The sequence below is a fragment of the Urocampus carinirostris genome, chromosome 4 (assembly GCF_059441175.1).
Source record: "Urocampus carinirostris isolate Australia breed hairy pipefish chromosome 4, RoL_Ucar_1.0, whole genome shotgun sequence".
Classification (NCBI taxonomy): domain Eukaryota; kingdom Metazoa; phylum Chordata; class Actinopteri; order Syngnathiformes; family Syngnathidae; genus Urocampus; species Urocampus carinirostris.
Window position 1 is genome coordinate 46,690,293 of NC_142352.1, and position 20,825 is coordinate 46,711,117.

Genomic DNA, 20,825 nt, shown 5'->3' on the forward strand with positions numbered 1-20,825 from the left:
TTCATTGATCTTATTGGAGCACACTCTGTGATGTTGTTCAAGATAATGCCAAAATGATACTGTTAGTACTGCTGTTTTAGAATGTCTACCATTCTATTCATGAATGTTTTGGATTCATAAAAAAAAAAATTAAAAAAAATGATTGCAATCTTAAATGAGTCTTAGGAGATTTCTATCTTACTAATATTAATGACATCCACAGATGGCAAGGAAAGACATAAAAGCAACACAGGGAAAATACACCTTAAAAATGGTCTGTAAAGGTTAGAATAAAAATGGAAACTAGTCATATTGTGCGCAGTAGGCAGGGTCAGCTATGCGTATACCAGTTTCTATGATAATTTCCATTTCTGTATTAATTGCACCTTTATTACTCTTTCCGCATGTATGCTGTGACATCACTATGACAAATACCAAAGAAATCATTTACATTTGCTTCGTGCCGTTTTACACGCTGACGTTTGAGGCAGGATTTTACACAAATGTTTGATGACGTTCCCAATGTTACAACTGAACCATTCCAATTGTGGGGTTCCTGTTAGGCACCTGGACGGAATCTCGGACCCAATTGCGTTTGTTTTAAAGGAATCTTTATTGGATTGAGCTGACAGAGCTTGCTTTGGAAGCTGATGGTTGTCGGACGCTAGCAGCGTTGGACGGAATGGCAGCTCCGTGACAGGTAGGCAGAATCGATATGGCTTAGCGGGCAGGTCGATGGCCAGGGCAGGAGAGCAGGTCGTAATCGTGGGGCAGAAACAGGTCGATACCGAAGGCAGGTTGGAATCAAACAGGAAAGGTCTTTGGTACTGGGATCTGGAAAAACACACAGAGAGACACAAGTACGGTCTGTCACCCTCCTCTGGCCGCTGACAGCTTAAGAGGAGAGTGCCAGCTAATCAGAGAACACGCTCCTGCGCGCCAAACGATTGCCAGGGGTGTCTTCATTTTGGCAATCATGACAGTTCCTATGGGTGCTTTTTATTGTTATGTTTTGAAGGTCAGGAAAATGTTTGAATTTTAGGTGAAGTGCTTGAAAATGCTTGAAATTGTTGCCATTGCCATGTTATTTGGCAGTCTGACTATAGACCACACAATAAATGAAGACAAAATTAAAAAAAAACTGTGAAAATGACGCCGACATGCCTGCTCTGGTGGATCGCTATTATGGCGTTGTCATGTGAAGCGTCACCCAACAGGACAGCTTTGTTTAAATAATCTCTTAAGGCTTTGCTCACTGAGAAAAGGCTTTCGTCTCCTAAACGGCTTCTTCGATTTTTTTTAATACAATATCTAATATTATTATAATATTTAATTATTATGCACCAAATCATTTAGTAAATATTAATTTAATGTTTTGAAAGTAATCCCTGAAAAACACATAAGATATCAATTCAAATACTCACAGATCTACAAAAAATACGAGCTTTTCATGCATCAAACAGGTTTAACAGAAACACGAAATCCCTGGAATTGCAAAAAAAAAAAAAAAAAAAAATGAAAGATAAAAATATTAACTCTTAAGTGCTATAAATAAATGATAAAATCCCCAAAATTATCTGTTTACAATCCATCCATCCATCCATTACTTGCACTGCTTATCCTTTGTAGGGTCGCGGGATGCTGGAGCCCATCTCAGCTGTCCTCGGTCAGTGGGCAGGGGACACCCCGAACTGGTTGCCAGCCAGTCGCAAGGCACACAGACACCGACAACTGATTTACTCATTCACACCTAAGGACAAATTGAACCGGCCAATAAACCTGACATGCATGTTTTTGAAATGTGGGAGGAACCCACACAAGCACGGGTAGAACATGCAAACTCCACACGGAAGGTCTGATCCGATGACCTCAGAACTGTGCCGCAGACGCACTAACCACTCAGCCCTGTTTACAATCAAAAAATAACAATAATAACTCTTTAGATGAGAGCCCTTTATGTGTTTGTGAACAACTTTGACTTAGCCAAGCTGTGCGTGCATTGTTGAAGCAGAATGGCACAATTCATGTCAGTTTATAGCAGGGGTCGGGAACCTATGGCTCGCGAGCCAGATATGGCTCTTTTGATGATAACATATGGCTCGCAAATCTGGCTCGCAGATTTGGGTTTAAAAAAATTATCGTTTGCTTAAAAGCATCCATCGATTTTCTATTGATCATGTCTTGTGCACAGTTGCAGTTGCACGAGCGATTGTCTATTTTAATTGGATGATAATACCCGATGTTGGCCGTTACTGGGGGGCACAGAGGCGTGTTCAGGAGAGTGAGCGATTGCTATCGCTAGCTATCGCTAGCTTCTGAACGGCCAATGATTATTGAGCGCTCGCGTGCCCGAGTAATCACGGGAGAAAGACCGCTTACTTTGATTTCCAACATGGCGTCGACAGTGCAGAAGATGGAGGATCTCACCCTGACGAGTGCTGTTGGCGATGTAATATATCGTCTTGCATTGCCTGGTAATGTTTGTGAACAATGCAAGACAGGTATGACCCTTCCACTGCGTTTAGGATAACCTTAACTGTGTCAATATGCGAACTGTCGCTCATATAAGCCAACTCGCTCAAAGCAAGCTGTAGAACGAAATCCATTGTACTGTCGTCGGCCATTTTGGATCAGTAAGGCAATCACAGTGAGCGATTACAAAACGTTCAGCAGTGCGCGGCAAGCGATTAACAAGCGACTACATGTCTGATTACTCTCCTGAACACGCCTCGGGTACACGCCCCCTTTTGCGTCCATTGGCACTTGGCCGTTGGTCATTAGCTCAAAGCTAACTCTTCGACGGAGAAGATGGCGAAACGAAAAAAAGATGATGAATATCGTACATTTCAGGACGAACAGCCCGAATAATTTGCCTTTGTGAAGAGGTATGCCTAATTTGCTATGACAAAATTGCATCGATGAAACAGTCGAATGTTAAGCGGCACTTCGACACACGCCATGCCCCCTTTGCACGGTCTGCTTTTGCAGAGCAATGTGCGCTGGTTGTCAAGAGGAAAGTTGTTTAGCCGTTTTACGGCTTGCCTCAACGAAATACGGATTTTTCTTGAAACGAAAGGCAACGAGCATCCTGAGGTAGCGAAAACTGAGTGGCTCCTCAAGTTTTATTATCTCGTCGATATTACCGAACATCTAAACCAGCTCAACGTTAAAGTGCAAGGCGTTGGAAATACAGTGTTATTCCTTCAACGCGTTGTGTTTGCTTTTGAAAACAAGCTGGAGCTCTTGATCAAGGATTTTGAAACAGGTCGCTTACTACATTTCGAAAAACAGAGTTTACAGAGGCATACACAGCAAGTGAGCCCACTCAAAACATCTCCACCAGCTAGCTGGCTTCACATCCGGTCTCCTCCAGTCGTTCAAAGCGCACTTTGTAGAATTTCGTGAGCACTGTGGTCTTATTAAGTTCACCACCCATCCAAACGAGTGTTCACTGAACACAGCCGACCTGAGTTGCATTCCTGATGTCTCCCTGGTAGATTTTGAAGCAGAAGTGGCTGACCTGAAGGCCTCAGAGATGAGGATGAGCAAGTTCAAATCACTGAATGAAGAATTGGAAAGAATTGCACGACAGAAAGCGGAGTTGGCGAGCAAGCACATGAGGACAGAACTGGACAAACTTCAATCCAAAGACGAGCTGATTCTCAAAGCTTGGAACGCGCTTCCAGTCACATACCACACACTGAGGCGTGTGAGTATTGGTGTATTGACAATGTTTGGATCGACGTATTCATGTGAGCAGTCATTTTCACATCTCAAAAACATCAAGTCCAACTTACGATCACATTTAACGGATGAAGGCGTCAATGCCTGCATGAAGCTTTAACTCACCAAGTACCAACCAGACTACAAAACCATCAGCAAATCCATGCAGCACCAGAGGACGCATTAATGGTGAGTATTATAACATCATTATTTAAAATAATAAATTAAGACGCTTGTTATGCTCACATTTAATTGAATTCAGTCTTAAAATATATTATATGGCTCTCACTGAAACACATTTCCAAAAATTGTGCTTTTATGGCTCTCTGAGTCAAAAAGGTTCCCGACCCCTGGTTTATAGCATCCCATTTACACAGAAAGATCAAAGATCATCAATAGGAACAGCTCAAAATAGCAAAAAGTATGTGCCAGCAGCAAGATAGCGACTATTTTAGTCATCAAAGTCAACAACCCAAAAATATTTCTTCCTTTGAAGGTCCTGGAAAAATTGAAAAATTGGCTTTGAAAGCGCTGAAAAGTGCTTTATTTTGACCATGAAAAAGGGGGAAACCCTGTAGTGAACAAGTCTCAGACTGGCAAAACTTTCCAGCAGGACTGTTTTTGAGGGCGGGGGTCCACTCAGCCGAAATTGCCACTCGTGGTCCTGGGAACTCATTCCCTCTTTTGTTTAAGATGAAGAGTTTATTGACAGGGGCGAGGATGAGAGGCAGCCAGGCTGTCTGGTGCGCGTGTGTTTTTCTGTGTGCTGCTTTTGTATGAGTATGGGTGTCACAAATAGCTCATCCTTGGCCTTGCTCCTCGCAGCCTTCTGGCTGGCAAAAATGTTGATTACACCCTAGTGAAAGGAACTACTGCTCAAGTTCCAGTTGCTCAGGCTAGATTAACACACCCCGTAACATGTGGGGCGTGTGTATTGTAAATCCAACAGAGGGTGGTTTGCCTCCTCCTGGTAACAGACAGCGGTGGCGGCGACAGGTTTCTCTCCCAGATCTCCTCCCCCTGCTCCTTCTCCCATCAAACCAGAGAAGCGAGGCAGTGCCACGACTCTGGAGCCCAGGAGGCCAGAACAAAAGACTGCCTGTTTTCAGAAGGCCATTACTCAGGCTGCAGAGGATATGGAAACAATAGGCCGCATGAGTCCGACACCCCAACACTATATTGAGCCAAAAGCTCGCAGGAAACTTGAGCCCCGTGCACTGACAGCAATCTCTCACAGTTTTTGTTCCATCTACTTTATATTTTAATAACGCCAGGAAAAGCTATTTACCGTTCTGTGCGCCAAGACATTTATGACTGAGAGTGAAATTGTTGCTTGGTATTGGCATTTTGTCTTTGTTTTCAGTGACTGCCAAAGCGGTTTTGTAGAACTAAAAAAATATTTCCTCACATTTTGGCATATAGGGTCAGTTTTTTTTCCTATTTCATTTTTTTCTGAGTATCACTTTTGTCAGCTTTCATTTGAAATACTTGATTTTTGTTTTTGATTTTATTAAAATTTTGCATATCACTTAATTTTGGGCTTTTTTCAATTTTGATACACAAAGTCCCCTCGCTACTTCGCGCTTCGGTTATCGCTGGTTCACTCCTTTCCGGAATTTGAAATGATTTGATTTTGTCTTTTTTTGTAATTAATATGAATGTATCTTGCATTGTGTTCAGGGAGGACAGGTTGGGGAGGGTGCTGTGTGTTGGGTGGGTGAAATTGACTAAGTGCGCGGGTGTGATAGGCTGGTGTGCCTTAATGTAGGCTGGTGTATGGTCTCATTCAAAGAGAGGGCGAGTTCGTCCTCCGTAGACAAACTTGGAAAGCATAGTGACCGCTAGGTTTTAGCGGCTCGTTAGATTAAAAAGACATGCATCAATTAAATTGGACTCTGATGATAGTCAAAGGATCGCAGCGAACTGGTGTTCACCAGCGGGTGCTGTGTGGATGAGCATTGGTTACCAGATGCAACTCAGGTGGCGTCAGGGAGACGGCAAGAGTGGTGCTGCTGGTCTGGCGCTATCTGAATTGCTTTCTAACACTAAAATCCGAAGCCCACAATTTTCGTTTTACTTTTGTATCAACAATGAAATGATTCATTCAACTGCTATAACGTGTGTGTGTGTGTGTGTGTGTGTGTGTGTGTTATTAATGCAGATTTATAATTGTTTTTTAGGTTACAGTCGCAAACTGTCAGTAATAACGTAATTTTGAGGTACGTTTAACCATTTGGGGGCTTTTAAGAAGGTGTAACGCTACTTCATGGATTTTCTCTTTTAGCGGGTAGTTCTTGTCCTCATTATTTGCAAAAACTGAGGGACCTCTGTATCACTTTTACCTAACGGACAGACTATTTACATAAATAGCTCGTTGTGACTCCTCACAGAACTTTGCCAGCCCAAAGGAGAATGCAAATAGATTAACTGTTTCTATTTGGCACCTGGCAAACTGGGGTGGCAACACCATTTGTAAGGGACTTTGGTCCTCAAGTCAGCTCAAGTCATGTTTATTTGTATAGCCCTTAATCACAAGGAGTCTCAAAGGGCTGCACAGACCACTGATTATTGCAAACCACTGACTATTATTACATCATTCCCTGATCTAAAACTTACATGAGGGCAAGAAAGTATTCGAAAACCTCATCATGGGGAAAATGAAGAAAACTTGAGAAGGGGCCGCACATGAGGTCCCGGCTGCAATGGATGTTGTGATAACAAATAATACACAGATATTTTCAACATGATCCTCAGGAATAAAGAATCCTGCTGCGACCCTTAAGATTTTGTATTACATCATAGAACTGTGTTTTCATGCTTTCCATGTCACAGAAGGCCATTTGTTCCAAAGATTTTCTTGGAAAATTTTATTACATTAGCAAAGTTCAAGAATGCGATGAGACCGTGCCAACAAGCCAAATAACCACATTGCGGCAAAAGAGCACCAGTCTCCTCTATGTCCTTGCGAGAGAGTCACTGTTAAATAGATTACTGTTAAATGACCAAAAGTACATCGAAAAACAGAATAATGTTGGTTGTTTAATATTTATCGTCTGAACTCCTTTGACAACTGCTATGGCAGATAGCAACCACTAGGGCTGTCACAATCATGAATTTCTGGAGATAATTAAATGTCACACAAATAATCACAATTGACGAATATGTTGTTAATTTAATGGTCAAGAAATAATCAAGAAATCATTATGATTATGTTCCTTCTTATTAAAACAACAGATTTCAGCCTGTTAGGTTAAAACCTCTTGAGGATCAATACACAGGTGAGGTGACAGGCTCTATGGACTTTTCAGTAATAATGTTCAAAATTGAACAAAGTGCACAAATTTGTGGGATAGATAAGAAAGAAATACTCGGATTTCTACACACATAAAGTGAATACAGCAGCAGAGCAGATAAATATCTCTGCTTTGCTTCTAGTTTTAGGATATAAACACATTTCTTTGCTTCAAATTCTTAGGCTTGAAAACAAAGATTGGTACACTGTAAAAGGAGGTATGTAATTAAGTAAACAAGGAACTTCTTTTAGAAACTGGGGGGGGGGCGATTTTTTTAAGGGTTACTGTTCTATCTTCTTTATTCATTATCCATTATCGGTCAGTTCATAATACGTTACAAAGCCTAGGAGCCGGGACTCTTACTCTCAGCCAAAAGGCCAAGCTAAGGTCCTAGCCTTAAAGCCTTGCTGCGACCATTGCGAATGCACCGTTCCCGGAGGTACTGCAATACCCTCTGTTAACATGACATAAACTCAAATATGAACTTGTAAACTTAAAATTGCACAGGGCAAATGAAACATGTCCTTGCCTTTTAAACTCAAAGCTCATTGTTATAGCTTTGTGTCACACCTACATTTTGAGAGTTGCTAAAAATATATTAAAAATTCAACTCAAGCAAACCAAATTATGTTTGCCTTTTAGGCTTAGCCTTAACCTTGTATGGTTTTAGGCACCATCTCACCTGAGTCACAAGATTTCTAGCAGTTCTCAACATTCTTTCGGAGGCGGTACTTGTTGCACAAATACACATGTACTTTTTTGCGAACCTGCTCATCAATCGTAACTTTTTCTGGTTGTCACACCACCATACCAGAGGATCAGAATCGAGCTTCTCTATATTTACTTGAAGGTAATGCTTCTTTTCTGTTTCTGCCAGCTCTTTTTTTGAAATCGCCACAACGCTTTTGAACTCTTCTCGAGGTTATAGCATTGGTACTTTATCATGTCCTACTGCTACCCCAGCAGCTGCAGATATGTTGCAGTCTTCTTCTCGGCCACCATCACTGTTGCCTCCTTCTGGGTTTCTCTTATTGATTATCATCCGTAGATTCTTGCCCATCATCTGTGATAGGGAGGTTATTCTGCTTGAACCTTGATCAAGTAGGCAGGCCTTTCTCAAAAGGAGTTGCACTGCAGGTGAACTGTACTTTGGTTCAAGAATAAATAACATTTTTTTTTCTTCAGTTTGGTTGTGAGTGTCGTTTCCTCTGGTGGTGGGTGATTTGGAGATATGACACTGTCGAGAAGATCCAGCACAGGCTTGAGGGAGGGCACGGTGACTTGTTGTTCCCCTGACAGGACATCAGTGAACTCAGGCACCGGTTTTATTGCTTTGTTGATGGATTCCAAGACGGCAATGTCCTGCCATGTACAATTTAAGCATTTCGCTAGCACGCTTAATACAGAGTAGTTAACAAATAAGTATAGCAATTGCAATCTAAATAAAAGTAGAAAAAGAAAAAACGTAAACCAGTAACAATGCAATCTAAACTGCCAGTTCGGGTTTTGGTCATCTTCCAGGACACAAATTATATGTGGCAGGGAGCTACTCCACGCCCTCTCGATAATCTTGTGTTTGGTATCCCATCGTGTAGATAATAAATCTTTGCAGGAACAATAATAATATTGTTTGTTTAGGCCTTTATCTATTTATCACAAAATATTAATTTTACTGTTTTTCTATTAATAGGATTTTGTGTGTGCAGACAGTTAGTGCAACATGTGTTACTGTTTCTGATATTGGTGGTTTTCTAATTAATAGTTTACTAGAATTAGACTGTGTTTAGGGATGTTGGCTTCAGCTTGTGCTGCCCTCTGGTCCCTTCTCTTCAACCAGCTCAGGTTCAATGTGTTGACCAGATTCCTGCACAGTCCCAGAGCACACGCTGTTTTCTCATTTTCACCTGCTATGGAGTTTGTGACATCCAAATGGAGATTGTGTCCAAAATAATTCAGTCATGACATTTCAAAAGCTCTCACTGCAGCTTTAATGTTAGCACCGTTTGTGGTTATGCAGGATATTTTATTCACTTCTAATCCCCAGTCAGCTATCAACTCTGCAAGGACTGTATTGTGGTTCTCCGGAGTATATTTTGTCTCCAAACAGCTTGATCTAAGATCCCACTGAGCTGTGTACTGGGTCGTATTTGACCGCATGTCTGTTGTGAGTGAGAAGAAATCTGCCTCGCTTAACTCCTTGAGAACTCGATCCTTAACACTGTTATAGATCTTAGGGATTGCCCTCTGCGAGTTGTATGTTCTGCCTTAGTTTTGTACATCTTATCAAACTTTTACAGCATTTCTCTGAATGCCGGTTTGTCAACCGTGTTGAACAGCAGCATTTCAGTAGTAATGTACTGTACTATCTGTTAGCGTGTGCCATTTTACACTGGCTTGTTTGTATGCCGTTACTGGTTTGTAAATTTACGTATTTCAAATTGACAAGCTGAAACCTGGATTGTTTCCCAGTCTTCTTTTGCTGACTAGCTCGTCCCTGGACTCCAAATGCTGCTTTGGATTGGTTGTACTTGTTCTTTTCACTGGCACCTTCTTGAGACAAAGTTTGCAAACTGCTTCTTCAGTTTGCAAACTGCTTCTTCAGTATTTTTGGGCTTACAGCTGTAGCTTGGTGTAAACCCAAAGCGTGTCCAAAATACTGAAGGTGTGCGTAGGCTTTAAACTAACAATTACCTGCCATTATGACCACACACAGAGGGCCGGTGTTATCTGCCTCCGCGTGTGCGTCGCTGCATGTCTATTCATTTTCAGTCAAGGGTGGTCACAAAGAGAAAAAGTCGTTGATCGCGAATGTGAAAATCATACATATTTGCGATTAGACGAGTATGTAACATTCGCAACAGCGCTAGCAACCACTTTTACCAGCTTTTTGGGAAATTACACAGATATCATTTGCAGTTTTCCTGTTTTAAGAATCTTTTTGTGACCTAATAGCTAGTAAGAATAGATTGCTGTGTCCAGCTTTGGGTCACCTAGGTTGAGGAACTTTTTTTTGGCACATCATAAAGGCAGGTTTTGTGCAGGAGTTATTTTGCAAATTTGACGGCGCAGTGGTTAGCGCGTGTGCAGGCACAGTTCTAAGGTCTTGGGAACCTCCTGCGTCGGTTCAAATCCAGCTACCGGACTATCTGTGCGGAGTTTGCATGTTCTCCCCGTGCTTGCGTGTGTTTCCTCTGGGCACTCCGGTTTCCTCCCACATTCCAAAGACATGCATTTCAGGTGGATTGGCCGGTCCAAATTGTCCCTAGGTGTGAATGAGCGAGCAAGTTGTCTGTCCCTGTGTGCCCTGCAATTGGCTGGCAACCAGTTCAGGGTGTCCCCTGCCCACTGCTCGATGATTGCTGGGATGGGCTCCAGCACCCCCGCGACCTCACTGAGGGTAAGCGGTGCAGCTAATGAGATGAGATGAGATAATCAATCAGAAACATTGTAGGGCACGTTACTCAAAAAAAAAAAGTAATTAGTTATAGTCACTCACTACTTCTTCTTAAAAGTAACTGAGTTGGCACCTGAATTACTCCATAGTAAAAGTAATTAGTTGCCAGGGAAAGTAACTATTTATTTTATTACTATAAATATACGTTTTTGTCTTTTTTTTTTTTCTCCATCCCCTTTTGTGACCATCCTTTACTGAAATGTCGTAAACGTGCAGTGTTGCATACGCGGAAGCAAACAAGACCGGGGTCTCACTCCCCTTCACATGAACGCAGACTCTGATTTTTCTATGCTTCTCAGCGCTATGCTTCCGATAGAACGACTATAAATTGTAGTCTGTATAAGGTGATTATTAAGTTGATTGGTGTGATTAAAATAAAAACGCGATTGTTGTGTATATAATGAGTTTAAGAAGACATATTCATGTTAACGTCACCAACAATGGAGGCGATCCAATTTAGCTAAACACTATATTATTCACAACCACTTCTAGTTGTGCACAAGTAGGCTGCATATAGCGCACTATAGTAGCCTTTTTGTAATTTAAGTTACTTGTACATAGTTGTTTACTGATCACTGTAACCAGAGCACGATTGTAAATGAAACCTTGGTTTTATTTGATTTTCTTGCGTAAACAAATATTCGAATTGAATTGATAAATCTGACTCCCCTATTCACTGTTTGCAAAGTAACATACACTTCAAACCTATTGTGTTGTGTGACACATTTAAATAGCTAAGAGTGCACTGCTGACAAGCACTTTTTTTTTACAGACAAGTACCTGTTTTTTTAAGCGATTTTTGATTTTTGTGATCATATTTTTTAATTACACTATTATTCATGTTTTGCCGCTCAAGCCAGTGGATGAGTGCGTTGGTTTGGTTTCGAAAGAGAGAGAAAAGAGAATGCTGTTGAGTTTTACCAATGCGCTGACTTGTTTAACCTTTACACAGAAATCAAACTTGAACTGCATTCATGTGATTTTATTTACTTTACCTGATCAAAAGGCTACCGTTTTATTTTTATAAATGCTTTGTTTTATTGCACTATTTTTGTTGCCAAAAGAAGGGGCACGTTATGTAAGATTTTTTTTCAACCCCTCCAAATGAAAATTACATAAAAAATTGGATTCATTTATTACGTTTCTTCAATTTTATAAAAAAAAATAACAATGCTGTTTTTCATTAAAATTGTAATGACAATAATAGATTAGTCACATGGCGCATAATTTCCACAGGATGCGCTGTATTAAACGTAGTAATTTCAAGCTAATATAGCTAATACAAATACACACAGCACATCTTGCATTCATCATAAGGCATAAAGCTTTTATTTTTTTGCAGCTCAAGACAAATTTGTTTTTGTTTTTTTTGTGCAATACCACTTTCAACATTTTGGGTTGGGCAACCCCTGACCTCGACCCCAGTCAGATAATTGACATCTTAAGAAAAAGATGCACTTCCACCCAGTTCCACTCTCGTGTCGACATCTTTCTCCATGGTTTTCTCACTGACAACACCAATGGCAATTCTATTAAGTCATGTGTAGCAATGTGTTCCCAGTTAGAGGAAGGCTTGCTTTTAACATGACTCCATCCCTTCAGCACTCTTCTACAAAATAGTCTTATCATAGCATAAGCCGCGGGATTGAAAGCTTGGGGAAAAAGTCAGTTTATAGTCCAAATTGTAAGGTATAGGTACTCAGTGCACACTAGTGGTAAAATCTTAAGCCTGTGCCCAAACCAAAATTTGGATTAGGCCAAAAATGTCAATTGTTGTGGAGGATCCATGCAATGGAACGGGTCCCTATTTTGCAATGCAGCACAGAATGCTTGGTGCGTACCCGTCATTGTTCGTAGTTTATTTTTCTCTGTGGAGGAGCCCGGACAGGATGGATTCTGTCCCCTTATTCGTGCAATGTAGCCCGAGCGCAGAGGCAAAAAAAAATCCTCTCAAATAAATGATGAAAATTTCGGGTTTGTTTCGGGTCCCTCAACCGAGTTAATTTGTCGGGCACGGGCTGGTTCGAGCCAGGTCACGTCGGACTGGACTCTTGGCACGATCTTAGCTGTAGTGCACACTGATATCAAGCATCGGTATATGGACGAAAAAGGTATTACTATTTAAGTATTGTGTGTGTCGTGATTATATCCACTTTTTAACAATCATTAATAAATGGAAAGCAACAAAAACGGAAAATTGCTTTTTATTTACCACAGTTGTAAACAAAATGCTTTTCGGAAGTACACAAGTGGATTATAATTTCATTTGGGAAATATTTAGTATCAAGTAGTAGTATTGATACTTGGTATCTGTGAATGCTGAAGTTGCTTACTTGTACAATTTTTCGTTTTTCAACTTGCCTAACTGCCCAAAATTTGCATCTAATTGACAGCGTTTGAGAAAAAAATATTACTTGAATAAATGAAAATATCAGTAATCTACCTGTTCGTGCAGAGAAACTTTATCTTATTAAAAATGTTAGGAAAGAATGTCGCGCGAGTAATTAAAATGGTGTTGTGTTACTGTCTTATTTTGTGTAATTGTAACTGATGGATCAGCAATTCTAACATTAATTTTAGTGAATGGAAAATATTTTCTATTGCATCCAACGGAATATATTTCAATCTGCATGATGTTATTTTACTCTTTTTGTGCATAACAAACACTGCAAACTTAGTCATTATATGCCAATTTTGTGTATTTGAATAAAGTTGTTTACCGATATCAGAGATCTTGTCCCATTAAAGTAAACTTTGCACCACTGCCTCATCTCATACTGGTTTACAAGGATTTTAGCTCTTGTGATTTTGCAGAGATACTTCGACTGTCATATTCATTCCCGTTTGTTCTCAGACAGAAAATATTTTAAAGGTGCATCACAGAGGTTGCCACTTTTGAACTTGCGTCTTTCTTGTGGGGAGGTTTGGAGCATGCATAATGCAGACAATTTTTTAAATATTTGATGTTGGCATCAACCTGCACATTTATCAGACAAACTTTGATTAAAATGTTTTTGTTGACCTAAGTTTTTAACCTTTGTTTTTATGAAGACTCCTGTGGTAATGGTATAGAGAGAGAAAAGTGTATTCCATGTAAAAAAAGAAAATACTGTAGAAACAAGCACACAGTGTTACGGTATCTGTGTTGATACATTAGTTCATAACAGCTAGACAGAATGGATTCAACTTTTTGATTGCTGTTCTGTTTTTATGTAATGTACTCTTACTGTATGACTGATTTATGAGATGTCTAATTAAATCAATAACAGAGTGTGACTGTAACAGTCTGGCAGCAAAAATGTTTTCTGACCTCTGCCTCTGACAACCACATCCGGGATTAACCTAGACAAGTTTTAAGAGTATGTCACAGAGGTAAATAGTACACAGTCCTATTAAACTTTTATGTCACATGCTGGGTGAGCCACTGGTGTAGTCTTTTTAAGACCCGTGCAGGTTTAATAAGAGCCCAAATAAAAACACTGTAGTTGCAAAGCACTTGGTCTAAAGCCTGCAAGTAAAAACTTGTGCTGTGAGATGATACAGGTAAAGTGAAGCGTTTAATTCACTGTCTTGAAACGCTTGCAACGAGTTGGCTTGCTAACACATTGTAATGTCTTATTTACCTCTTAAGGTTCCTATAAAATTCGCCTAAAATCCCAATCCAAGACGTACCCAGAGTAAATAAAATGCTGTTCTTGAACCATTTTGAAAATATGGACTGTTTTGGTCTCTTTTGAAAGGTATCACACTGAGGTTTTGACCCATACTAAAAAACTCACTCCAAATGCTACTAACATTGAGTAATGTGAGTTGGAACACACAGAAAGATAAGGTTTTTATTCTCTTCTGAATATTTTTTGTAATCAAATACCTGCGGATGATTGTGGCATGGGCATTTTAGCTAGAAAACAGGGGAGACAACAGCTTGAAGCCTTACCTGGTACCTTGTTGAATTTGATCAAATTCTAAAAAACTGAATATTGTATTTTACACATTTATTAAGGGTAGGTCTAGGCCAGGGGTCTTAAACGTTCAGCCGGGGGCAATTGCGCCCCCCAGGATGATAGTTTCAGACCCCTGCCTCAAAATGAAAGTTAAGGGGGCCAGAGCTTTTAATTTGATTTCAAAAGGTACCGTATTTTCCACACTATAAGGCGCACCGGGTTATAGGGCGCATCCCCCAAAAATAGTTTTTTGTCCTATATCTTACATAGATAAGGCGCACCGGATTATAAGGCGCTACAATGGGAACGTCGACAAAACAGTCAGATGATTCAGTCAAACTTATTACCCTCTTAACATTCCAAAATCTTGCAAAGAAGCAAATACGTGTCATAGACACGTGCGGATGCGGTGTCAGTACGATGTCACTCAAATGCATCGTTTCAAATATCATTCGGAAGGTTAAAGTTTTGGGATTCAAGAAATGCCAACCATTCCTTAGTTTCTATTTTCTTTTTCGCTCGCAACTTTACTGTGCATATGACAATAAACACTTGGAATTGAGTTTAATTTAAAATAGACACTCCATTCCATCCATTATCTGCACCGCTTATCACAGAAACATCGAGTTCAGTCTGAAACAAGATACTGGGAAAATATATAGCCAGGGTAGCTCACCGAAGCCGTTGTGTTCAATAATAATGTGCAGCCATGGTCCTCTTATATCCGTGAGTTTAGTAAATCAAGGAGAATAAAATATTTACAAATACAGAATAGTAAAAAAATGCTTTCTGTATGCCGTCAAACCACGTGCTATACGCATTCATCTTTTTCGGCCAATTGCAGGCTTTGTTTTGCCGCTTCAGCCAATGCCAGCCTGTAAATGATAAAAAGGATCCGCCCCTTGACCTCCGAATAACTTTAGCCAATAGTGATCGATTCAAATGATGATTGACACATTGGTTAGCCAATGAAACGCCGGTAAATAAATCCCAGCATACACCGCAGACTACTTGGCGTTCGGGGGAAAATGTAGTCGGCGGCTGCAAGTTAGTTTGAAGACTTTGCGATTTAATATTGATCCATAAATAAGGCGCACTGTATTATAAGGCGCATGGTCAGCTTTTGAAAAAAATTAAGACTTTTAGGTGCGCCTTATAGTGCGGAAAATACAGTATTTAAAAAAGTCTTTAAAAAGTATTTAATTTATCTTGCCTTAGGCCATAGGGGCCCTGATTTGAAAAGAAGAGTAATAAGACTACAATTTTTTTTTTCAAAAAAGAAGTAAAAAAATGTAAAAAAAAATAGAGAAAGAAGCGAAAAGACAAAAGTAAAACTCAAGGATTTTTTTTTTTAAATATAGAGTTTTTAAAGATTTGTAAATGTTTGATTCTTTCCTGAAGTGAATCAATGATAGTGCTCACCTGTGCGTAAAAATGAATTACGAGTGGTATTCCGCACTTTTATTTTGCGGCCTGATTTTAATTCCCTCCGAACATCAGCGTATCATTCTTTTCAGAATGTCGTTAGCTAACGAATGTGTCAATCATTATTTGAATCGTTACTACTAGCTAAACATATTCCGAGCTAAAGGTGGCGAATTCCGTTTTATTAGAACAGGCCCTCATAGACTATTTCGGGCTGTAAACCCTAAAAAGAGCCTGCTTGTTGCCGAGAGGTCACTGGCTGATAATTTTACGAGTCAGTTTATCAGTAAAAAGGAATTATGTGGCGACAAGGAAGAAATGGTTTGAGGCGAATTTTTGTTATTTTAATCTGTTTTTATCATGTGTTTTGGAGTAAATATCTTACACGGTTGGATTACTGGCAATCCTGGATGTAACGACTCCATGTTTGCAGAAAATCATCTCAATCACCTCATGACCAGGGGATTTATTGCTAAGCTATCCCGGCTTTATAGTTTTCGGGTATCTTGTATCAGACTGAATATGATGTTTCTGTGAAATGGTTAGCATATCTTTTTAATCCCAAAAATGTAAGCTTTCCACTCATATGTCATGATGTATTTCAGTGCCTGGTGACATTGTACAGACACATATTTGTTTATCAACAATCCAATTTCCAATGGCCCTCACTTTTTCACGGGCTTTTGTGAGGTGTTTCTATTGACTATTAGTCTAATTTTCTTGTTTCTGTCATAGCACATAAAGCTGCCAGCTCCCACACCAGAGTCGCCCAATGCAGTTCGTGTCTTCTCCTTTTATTTATCCAGCGACTCCAAAGACCAGCCACAAGCAAGCTTCGACTGCATCTATCAATATGTTTCAAGGTAGGAAGCTACAGCTTAAATGTAGTGAAACCCCTAAAGCTGGGTTAATCAACCTTTCTGACAGACAAAACTTCCCCTAAGGAGTGATAAATCCAAAGGACTACCATTGTTATGCATGCTTCTAAAAAACACATTAGGTAAAATTCAAATCTCCATGCATATTGAACTGTTATAACTTTGTTCCCTTTTGGAATTACCGTATTTTCCGCACTATAAGGCGCACCTTTATTTTTTTCAAAAGCTGACCATGTGCCTTATAATACAGTGCGCCTTATATATGGATCAATATTAAGTCGCAAATTTTTGCAACTATAAAGCAAGCAGCCGCCGACTAGATTTTCCCCCGAAGACGAAGTCGTCCGCGGTGTATGCTGGGATTTATATACCGGCGTTTCATTTCCCTAACCAATATGTCAATCATCATTTGAATCATTCACTATTATTCGGAGATAAAGAGGGCGGATCCTTTTTATCATTTACAGGCTCGCATAGGCTAAAGGGGCGAACCAAAGCCTGCAATTGGCCGAAAAAGATGAATGTGAATCAGAGGTTGGGTTGCACTGCGGCATAGAGAAAACATGTTTTACTATTCTGTATTTGTAAATATTTTACTCTCCTGGATTTATTACACTCACGGTATTAAGAAGACCATGGTTACGTGAAGGCTGCAAGAGAACTTAGGTGAGCTATGCGGATTTATATTTTCCCGGTATCTTGTTTTAGAACGATCTTCTGTGATCAGTCTATTTTTAATTTAAATTCAATTCAAAGTGTTTATTGTTATATGCACAGTAAAGAACCCCGTTTCCCTGCACAATAAAATTCTTACTTTGCTGTCCACACAGTTGCTAGCAAAAAATAAAATGGAAACTACGAAATGTTTGTTTGGTGACATTGTATGGACACCGCATCCGCACGTATTTGCTTCTTTGCAAGCTTTCAGAATGTTAAGGGGGTAATAAGTTTGACTGAACTATCTTAACTGTTTTGTCAGCGTTCCCATTGTAGCGCCTTATAATCCGGTGCGCCATATGTATGGAAAATATAGGACCAAAAACTATTTTTTGGGGGGTGCGCCCAATAACCCAATGCGCCTTATAGTGCGGAAAATCTTTTGTGTAGATTAATCCAAATAACTGGTTGGTCCCGTGCATTATATTACAAACCTCTTTTCTGCTAAATGTCTGACAAAATTGGGTTTTAGGGTTTTACCACGAATTACCGTATTTTCCAGACAATGCAGTTTTTTTCGTAGTTTGGCCGGGGTGCGACTTTTATGAGAAATGTTTAACACATTATTATAAGGGGTCTATAACCTTTTTGAGGCAGAGAGCAACCTCAAGGGCGCGAAGTGACATTAAGGGCGCCTTAATAACACAGCTTCCGGCGCCGTCACGAATGGCAGCCACTCCAGCAGCTCCCGTGTTATTTTCGCTACTTTTGTGATTTATTTATTTATTTTTGCTTACTTTATCAGTGCCTTGCAACACTTGGATTACTTTCTATCCTATGGATATGGGTTTCAACTCGCAAAAGTACGTATATTCAAGAAACCTACTCCTCGACCTGAGGAATTCTCGAGCCGGCACAGTCCCCCTTTTACCAAACGAGGTGAGGCGACCCTACCGGGGTTGCAGAGCCGGTGCTAAAGTAAAGGCTAAGCGGCTAGCGGCGAAGTGGCGATATAAGCCCACGGTACCGTCCATAATCATGGGGAATGTCAACTCCCTACCGAATAAGATCGACGAACTGGCTGTGCTTGTGAAAGACATCAAAGCATACAGGGAGTGCAGCTTGCTTTGCTTTACGGAAACGTGGCTTACGCCTAGCATCACGGACGCTAACATCGCGCTAAACGGCTTCTGCGCTGTTCGGGCTGACAGAGGGACAAAAGTCAGTGGGAAGCGCAAAGGAGGGGGACTGGCTATCTACGTGAACACGAGGTGGTGTAACCCCGGGCATGTAAAAACAAAGCTTTCAATCTGCTGCCGGGATGTCGAACTTTTGGCTGTAAGTCTTCGTCCCTATTACATGCCCAGAGAGTTCGGACACGCCATTGCTGTCATTTTTTACATCCCACCGCGCGCTGATGCGGAAGTAGCGTGTGACGTCATCCACTCCGCGGTGGCAAAACTTCAAACAAAATACCCGGAGGCTGCAATGTTAATCTCTGGGGACTTCAACCATGTGACTCTTGATAAGACACTGCCCTCTTTCGTCCAGTATGTGAACTGCAAGACCAGGGGAAATAGGACTATTGACCTTCTGTATGCGAATATCAAAAATGCTTACAGCGCTAAACCACTGCCCGCCCTTGGAAAAGGAGACCACAACCTCATTCTGCTTAAACCACAGTACAAACCAAAAGTGAGGAGGCTACAAACAACCACACGCTCTTTTAGAAAATGGTCCACCGAGGCAGAGCAGGCTCTGAGAGACTGCTTTGGATGTACGGACTGGGATGTCCTGCTAGGGTCCAGCAGTGGGGACATTGAGGAGATGGCAAACTGCACTACTGACTACATTAAGTTCTGCATGGACAATGTTGTTCCTATAAAGACTGTACGCTGCTATGCCAACAACAAGCCCTGGATCACGAGCGACATCAAGTGCCTTCTGAACCAAAAGAAGAGGGCCTTTAAAAATGGTGATCATCAGGAGCTAAAACGAGTACAGAAGGAGCTCAAAGTCCAGCTCCGGAAAGGGAAGGAGCAGTACAGGAGGAAGTTGGAGAAAAAGCTGCAGAACAACAACATGAAGGAGGTGTGGGAAGGGATGAAAACAATTACTGGCTGCAGCACCAAGCAGGGTGTGGCTGTGGATATAGATGTGGGGCGAGTCAACCAGTTGAACAACTTTTTCAACAGGTTTGACCACTCCGCCTCATCCTCACCCCTGAGTAATGCAGCTGTCCTTCCCCCTCCCCCTCTGGACACTAGCATGGAAGACATCCCCCCACTAAAAATAACTTCAGCCCAGGTGTGTGGAGAGCTGAGAAGGCTACGAACCAGCAAGGCAGCTGGTCCGGATGGAGTATCCCCCCGACTGCTGAAAGCCTGTGCGTCTGAGCTGGGAGACCCTCTACAGCGCATCTTCAACCTGAGCCTTGAACAGGGGAGGGTCCCTCAGCTGTGGAAAACATCCTGCATCATCCCAGTCCCAAAGAAATCAAGAACTGAGGAACTCAACGACTTCAGGCCGGTCGCCCTGACATCACATGTGATGAAGACCATGGAGAGGCTGCTGCTGCACCACCTGAGGCTACAGGTCCGTCACACCATCGACCCACTGCAATTTGCTTACCAGGAGAAGGTGGGAGTGGAGGATGCTATAGTATACATGTTACACCGATCCCTCTCTCACCTGGATAGGGCGAAGGGGGCTGTGAGGATTACATTTTTGGACTTCTCCAGTGCCTTCAATACCATACAGCCTCTGCTACTGAGTAGGAAACTGACAGAGATGGGAGTTAGCTCACACCTTGTAGAATGGATTACTGACTACCTGACAGGCAGACCCCAGTATGTGAAACAGGGTGGCTGTACATCGGACACTGTGGTTAGCAGCACAGGATCTCCGCAGGGGACCGTTCTCTCTCCGTTCCTATTCACCTATATACATCGGACTTTAAGTACAACTCTGAGGCCTGCCATGTGCAAAAGTTTGCCGACGACACTGCGATCGTGGGATGTATCAGAGACGGGCAGGAGGAGTACAGGAAATTGATTCAGGACTTTGTCCGATGGAGCGACGCAAACCACCTGCACCTAAACACCACCAAGACCAGAGAGATGGTGGTGGACTTCAGGAGAACCAGAACTCACCCGGTTCCTGTAACCATCAAGGGAGAATGTGTAGAATTTGTCCAGACCTACAAATACCTGGGTGTGCAGCTGGACAACAAACTGGACTGGTCTGCCAACACAGAAGCTCTATGTAGGAAAGGGCAAAGCCGACTTTACTTCCTCAGAAGGCTGGCCTCCTTCAACATCTGCAAAAAGCTCCTGAAAATATTCTACGAGACAGTAGTGGCAAGCGCCCTCTTCTATGCGGCAGCGTGTTGGGGAGGCAGCGTCAAGAAGAAGGATGCCTCTCGTCTCAATAAACTGGCTAGGAAAGCGAGCTCTGTTGTGGGCAAAGAGCT

General features: G+C 41.4%; 1 protein-coding gene and 1 long non-coding RNA gene across 6 annotated transcripts in view; one reads left to right on the forward strand and one right to left on the reverse strand.

Annotated features, from left to right (window-relative positions):
• LOC148368018 (uncharacterized) overlaps positions 1 to 20,825 on the reverse strand; it is a 532,004-nt gene that overhangs the window by 197,108 nt on the left and 314,071 nt on the right. The window lies entirely within an intron of this gene.
• Positions 1 to 20,825, forward strand: part of LOC148368022 (RNA polymerase II elongation factor ELL) — a 64,199-nt gene that overhangs the window by 10,738 nt on the left and 32,636 nt on the right. For 2 of the 4 annotated variants that reach the window (XM_088334715.1, XM_088334713.1), the window contains exon 3: positions 16,554 to 16,681. In XM_088334715.1, the coding sequence (XP_088190841.1) occupies positions 16,554 to 16,681 (128 nt within the window). Of the gene's footprint in view, positions 1 to 383; positions 680 to 3,437; positions 3,892 to 16,553; positions 16,682 to 20,825 lie in introns of those variants that run through there. The other 2 variants (XM_088334717.1, XM_088334716.1) reach the window with 2 other exon arrangements.